A 6,480-nucleotide genomic window follows, 5' to 3' on the forward strand; every position below is an offset into this window, starting at 1 on the left:
GCAATAGATGTGCCATTTCAATTTGATCTGGTTCTACCCGGCCGTTTACAGGAGCAGGGCACCATACAGGGCTGGCATTGAGGTGCCAGCAACAAAAAAACACCCCAGAACACTAGCTTTGCAGTGTGGCTTGCTAAAGCGAAGGGCTAAATTCTTCACTGCGGTGTCAAACCGGAGTATCACTCCATCGGCTGGCTGGGCATTTACACCGCTGCTAGCCAAGAGCAGAATCTGGCCCTGAAACAGTGGGCTGGAGGGAGCTGGGTGAGACAGGGAAGTGAGTTGTCCTTCCTCGTTTGCAGGGGAGATTTCCGCGGTGATCTCTGCAGCGCTGCCTGGGTCAGCGGGAGCTATCTTTAGGCAGCCTGTTTGTTTTCTGGAGTTCATGTGAAGAATGCGGAGAGATCCCTCCTGAAAAGACCTTCCTGCAGAGGGTGACATTTCTCCATGGCCCAAGACCTGGAGAGTAAACACCGCAGCGACTTAAATAAACACATACTTAATGATCCAAAACGCTAACAGGGGAGATAGGGATCATTAGCGCTAAACCCCAGTGAACAGAGGAAAAGGCTTTGGAGAGCGAGAGAAAAATGGGGATGCAAACGCCCCGCACGGGGAAAGCAGCGCCGGCCCATCAGCCGCGCACTCCGCGTTCCCACTGGCTGACTACCCCCCAGCAGGCCGGCGTCGGCCTGGCACTGCCTCTGTTCCAGGAATCGCCGGAGCCCGGAATCCTGGCTCGGGCCAAACCGGGCCCGCATCAAAGGCAAAACTCTCCTTGGTTGCAGGGGTGAAGACTAGGAACTGCAGGATCGGGCCCGTCACACGTAAATGCAAAACATTTTAGCTCCAAGGGAGACAAATTCGCCAGTGACAGAAAGCTGCGCTTTTGAAGGATAAGCCTTTCACTGGGGGGGGGGGGGAAACACCCCCCTGTCCTCAATGAGAAAAGCGCAAGCGAGCTCCCAGATTAGATGTTAATGAATAGTTCATTTACTCTGCTACTTTTTAAGCTCAATACAGAAGCTACAAGACGTTTATCCTCTAAATAGTACCCCAAAGTTATTGCTATGAATTAATCGCTATTAATAATTCTGCCGTTTATACCCCGCACCCAGTTTGCATCCGGATTCTAGCTAATCACGTGAGCGGTTCTTTTTATTGTTGTTTTCCTTTTCTTATGGACGTTTAAATGCACCGTGGCCCTTCCCTGCTCTTGTCAACAAGACTGTGAACCCCGAAGGCTGGAGCTAATGATGGACGTGTCTGAAAACAGCTAGCGGGTAAACAAATGCTTCTCAACACCAAATAACGAACAAAAAATCAAATCAACAGCTATTCAGCGTGACACCAACCCAGTTAGATAGGCGCATTGCCTTGTTTTGATGCCGAAACGTTATTCAGTAACCCTCAGCAAAGGAAATAGTTAAACCGTTTGAAATGAAAACAGAACTAGCCTGGAATAAGAGGACAGAACTCACCTTTGCAAAGAAAATAACAGGTTTTGTATTCTATTATTAATTATTATTTAATTTAGGCTTGTTTAGGTACAATAGAAAAGAAACCTGAAAGCACATGCTATTTTGGTAACAAATACTCCCAGTGCCAGCTTTGCATCTTTTCAAGACAAACTATAGAGGGGGGAAAGGGAGAAGCTAACAAGAGGATGCAATATGGACATGAAAATTGGCAGGGTATTATAAGAAATATTGTTCGGAGGAAGCCGTATTTATTTCTATTGTTTTTAGTTTGTCATATTGATGCATTTGGAAAGTTCACCACCAAAAAAAAAAAAAAAAAAAGACAAGAATATTTGCTCTACCAGTGGTCATTGAAGGTCCTCTAGCTAATTGCCTCGTATATCTGCTTTAAGACATAGGCACTGGTTTTTATTCTAATACTGCATCTTTTAATATTTAATCTACACCGAAATATTCTGTTAACACTAAAGGTGAAAAATGTAAACGTAACTTTCCCTCCCACCTACCTCCCAAATACAAGGCCTTGTAGATTATCCCCCCTTATTTCTTAAGAATTCAAATGAGAATAAATTTCCCCAACTACAGAAAGATTCTTCATCAATCTCTTTTTTTCTCTCTCTCCTGTACATGAAAGATTGGGTCTTCATCGCTTTGTTTTAAATGAAATCGAATCCAGTTATTTTGTAATTCCTGCTGGGAAAATCTTAATGGAATTCGAAGGGACATCGCGAGAGAAAATAACAGGGAATCGCTGTTTTCTGCATTTGGCTACTTGGAGAAAAAAAACGGGCAAGTTGAAAGCGCGTTGGATAGGAGAGGAGACTTCTTGGGCGCGTTTAAAACAGAGTTTAAAGTCGTGTTAAGAATCACCAGAGAAGCTGTAAAATCGTGTACCGTCCTCTATTTACAATCGAGTGTCTCATCGCCGCGGTAAACCTCCGTTTCCATTGCTTTAGCGGCTCCTTGCTCCTGTTTTAGGAGCCGAGGTCCACCAGGCTCGAGGTGAGGGGTCCTAGCAGTGAGTCCTGAAGGCTGTGGCTGGTCTGAGAGGCAGTTAAGCCGGTCAGGGAATAGCTGGAGCTCCTGGCATGGCTGAGGTTTCCCTGTAACAGAAGGACCGAGTTCTGATCTGGACTTTGCGGGGGAGAGAATTCTTCTTCGGAGCTGGATAGAAGCGGTTTGCCCCCGTCCAGGGGCGAGAGCTGGTTGGGTTTGTTGGTGGAAGTGTTGTTGTTTTCAGTGTTCTCCCTAAGAAAAAGAGAATGCAACCTGTTCGTTACAGAGCAGGAACAAGGGAGCAGTTCCTCAGTTTAACGCGACACTCGGTTTATGTTAGGCTCGAAAGCGGCGTGAAGAACAGGGGCTGTGCCACCACTTTCTGCCTTCTCCCGAAGCCACAGCCAAAGCTTCGAGGGAAACCGGAGCAATTCATCATCGTGTCGGTTTAAAGCGTTACCCGAAGCCTACTCTGAACAACAGAGGAACGAAATCAAACCCCCTATATTAAAGCAACGTGGCTCGTCGCGTGGGGTTTGCCTCGCAACTCACAGCGGGTTTTGAACAAAACCTGTGGTTTCATCCAAGAAAGAAAACCCCACGCAAATATTCAAAAACACCCTGGAAAGTGGTGGATGTTTCAAGAATGGATTCAGCGAGGGAGCTGCCATTTTGGCCTCCTATTTAGACAGCTGCACAGCATCATGTCCCCGATGTGCATGTTAACTTAGGTGAGGGCGAGGGCTTTCTTTTTTTTTTAATTAAAAACTGCTCAGTGCGTGGCTGTGTTTAGAAAGCCTTCCAGAAATGCCGTGGGATTTAACAAGGCAGGCAGGTAGCGAGATGAGAGCCGGAGCCTGAAAGGCACCGATGCAACGTCCCGAGGAGGTTTTCCGTCTCCTTCTCCTAGAAGGGAGGGAGCCAGGGGCCTGGTTCCATAAAATGACCCTCGATGGAGTTTAAGGCCAGCTCGAAGGACAGACGAGGTCCCGAGCCGATTCACGCAGCGGTTCGCGAATCCCCTTCCCACCCAAGGGGATCCACCGGTTCCTGTGAGCCCCGGATCTGGGGGTGTGTGTGTGCGAGCGGCTGAAAGTGCCGCCTCAGCCCTGACTCACTCCTGGTTAATTTCATAAACTCTCGGCTGCAGCCTCTCGGATTTCTCGTCCTCTTCCGGGCCCCCGGCTGCGCCCCCCAGCCCCAGTCCGGCCCTGCCGGAGAGGAGGGCGACCCCGAGGCGGTGAATAAAAGGAGAGAATCAAACGATCTCTCCTTAATGCCTGGCTCTTTTTCATGTCCCTCCCTGGCCGGTCTGTCTGCCACAAACTCGCCTGGTTCTCGTCCCTCCGCTCAGGAGGCAAGGGGTGCAGCAAAGGCGAGAGTGACAAAGCCGGCGCCAAGAAGCCAGCTCGAAGTTGGCTTCGCCCTTGGCGTTAAGCAGGTGGGGATGGGGAGTTGGGGAGCAGGCGAAGATGCCCGGGTGCGAGGAGGCAGCGCGGAGATTTTTCAGGGGGCATCTCCTTGCCTCGTCTTTTTTACTAGGATAAAAAAACCAAAATCGCGTCCCAGCCCGGTGCGCGAAAAATCCCAACCCCGTCTTCCTCCAGCCAGCAATTTCAAGGAGAAATGAAACCACCCAGCTTTTGCTTTGAAGAAGTGGCTCCAGGGGAGCGACCTGGCCGGTTGGCGCACGCAATCCTTCCCCGATCCGGGCTCTCCATGCCAGCGGCATGGTATCCCCCGGCCTGGCAGCCTCTCCCCCGAAAGCAACGCCGGGCAGGGCGGTGGGGGCTCACCTTTCCCTTTCGGGGAGCCGTCCTGCCCCGTTTGCTGCCTCTCCGCTCCCCCTGCTGCGGGGAAAACAGCCCCCCGCGCTCCCGGGAGCCAGATGCCCCAGTGGGAAGCCAGATTTCGGCTATTCCCTCGCGCTAAAAGAGGGCTTGAAACAGACACAGACACGACCCCCCCCCCCCCGGGTGCCTATTTCTCGGCCATCAGCTCAGTCCAAGCGCCTGCGTTTTACCGCCGGGCCGGCTCCCCCCGCGCAGCGCCCCGCAGCAGAGGAAAAGAGAGAAACGCCGGGGCACGGAAGTACCTTTCCTTCGCCTCTGCCGCTCGGTCCCGCTGCCTCCTGTTTTTAAACCAGTTGCTGACCTGGGTGGTGGTGAGGCCGGTGGCCTCGGCCAGCTCCCTTTTCTCGCGGGGCGAGGGGTAGGGGTTGTGCGCGTACCACTCCCGCAGCACGCCCCGGGACTTCTCCTTGAAGCAGTAGCTGGTCTCCTCGCCGTCCCAGATGGTGCGGGGCAGGGGGAATTTCCGCCGCACGCGGTACTTGCCCACGGCGCCCAGCGGTCTGCCCCGCAGCTTCTCGGCTTCCACGTAGTGCGCCTTGAGCCACAGCTGCTGCAGCTTGGGGTGGTTGTGGGGCGAGAACTGGTGGCTCTCCAGGATCTTGTAGAGCTCGCGGAAGTTGCCCCGGTGGAAGGCCACCACCGCCTTCGCCTTGAGCACGCTCTCGTTCTTGTGCAGGTGGTCGCAGGCGGGCAGCGACCAGAGGAAGCGGCCCAGCCGCTCCAGGTTCCCCCCTTGCTGCAGCACCTCGCACACGCAGGCCACTTGCTCCTGCGTGAAGCCGAAGGACGGCAGCATGGACATGGCTCGGGCTCGGCCGCAGGTCCCGGCGGGGGGAAGAGGCGGCGCGGCGGGACGGTTCTCTCCTTGCCTCCCGAGCGGCCAGGTGAGGAGCCGGCGCGCGAGGCCGGGCGCTCCCAGGTGCGGCGGCGGCGGAGGAGGAGGAGGAGGGGGAGCAGCGGCGGGGGGCGCGCGGAGAGCCCCGGCCTGGGCACGGGCGCGCGGGGGAGGGGGGGGAGTGGGATGCTCGGAGTGTTGCTGGGGGAGCTTTGTGGCGCGTCGGCCGCAGCCAGGCTTAAAGCGCCCGAGCGGCCGGGCCGCGCTGATTGGACGCGCCCGGCGCCTATCAGAGGCTTCGCGAGGGGCGCGCGGCCTGCGAGGCAGCGGCAGCGGGGCTGAGGGGGAGGCCCGGGGCCCGCGAGCCGAGCTGCTGCTGCTGCTGCTCCTGCTGCTGCTGGTGTCTGATGAGTGAGTGGCTGAGCTTGTGTGAGAGAGCGGGGGGCAGCGGGGGGGGGGGCCGCTCCGTCCTGTCCCGAGAGGGGAGACACGTCAGGGCCCTGCAACATGAGCCCCGTCTCAAGTGTCACCTAAGGGGAGCGGGGCTCATCTCTGCACAAATCAATTATTACAGCCCTTCAAAAAAAGAGAAGCTCCCTGCCCCCCCCCCACCCCTCCCACGCCAGGTCCTGTTCAGCTCCCATGCCCAGGCCATGTGCGCTCATATTTAATTACCTCGGGGTTGGGAATGAATAAATAACGGCCTGATGAATAGCGTATGGAGCCTGATAAATAATACAGGAGAGTCATAACTTTGTGCTGGAGGGTTGGGGGAGGGGGGCGAGGTGGGTGTGTGTGTGTGGGGGGGGGGGGGATTGAAGCGTGTCCAAGGCCCTCATTCCAAGTGTCTTCGCCATAAATTGCTGTGCAGGCGGGCACTGGCAAAACTGAAAGTGCTGCTTTATTGGGGGGGGGGGGGGCGTTTAGACGGAAGCAGATCTGGATTCCAATTCGCCAGATAACCATGCCTCGAAGAACCGTTCAGTTGTGACTTGGAGCTAGCTGCCCAGTGTAGGATCACCGCTCAGAAGAATAATAAGGGAGAAGCGTTGCTCAGCTTGGGTTGCTGTGCCTGCGGGGTGCAGTAACGAACCTGCGTCCCAGCCCTGGCAGAAATGAAGGGGGTTCTGCAATGTACTCTGTACCCAGCTTCTGCTGCTGCCTGCAGAGCATGTAGCAAAACGGCGCAAACACACCGCGTCTTAATGATCCTAATCCTCATTTGCACCCCTTGTTCGAAAGCAGGTATTCTTGAAAAATGATCGTGAGCACAATTAGCCTCCCTAAACAAAGATAATCTATTGTCAGTAGCCGG

At 54.6% G+C, this 6,480-nt stretch overlaps 1 protein-coding gene across 2 annotated transcripts; it reads right to left on the minus strand.

The window, feature by feature from the left end:
* Positions 1–723: 723 nt before the first annotated feature.
* Positions 724–5,241, minus strand: SIX1 (SIX homeobox 1). 2 transcript variants are annotated; one of them, XM_067554899.1, is made up of 2 exons: positions 4,573–5,240; positions 724–2,729 (listed from the first exon to the last, which is right to left on the minus strand). In XM_067554899.1, exons 1-2 carry the CDS (start codon positions 5,130–5,132, stop codon positions 2,456–2,458), a joined length of 834 nt encoding a protein of 277 aa, XP_067411000.1. In that variant the 5' UTR covers positions 5,133–5,240; the 3' UTR covers positions 724–2,455. The 2 variants fall into 2 exon arrangements, with proteins under 2 accessions (XP_067411000.1, XP_067411002.1); XM_067554901.1 differs by having other exon boundaries at positions 2,572–2,729; positions 4,632–5,241.
* Positions 5,242–6,480: the final 1,239 nt, after the last annotated feature.

Source organism: Emydura macquarii, unplaced genomic scaffold (assembly GCF_026122565.2).
Source record: "Emydura macquarii macquarii isolate MOO-44397 ecotype Brisbane River unplaced genomic scaffold, CSIRO-AGI_Emac_v2 contig_1551, whole genome shotgun sequence".
Lineage (NCBI taxonomy): Eukaryota > Metazoa > Chordata > Testudines > Chelidae > Emydura > Emydura macquarii.

Bases quoted from the DNA above. Each gene is read 5' to 3' on its own strand.
- SIX1 (XM_067554899.1), bottom strand. From the start codon at position 5,132: ATGTCCATGCTGCCGTCCTTCGGCTTCACGCAGGAGCAAGTGGCCTGC. The intron at 2,730-4,572 runs GTACTTCCGTGC...TCTTTTTCTTAG, and splicing joins GCGGCAGAGGCGAAGGAAAG to GGAGAACACTGAAAACAACA.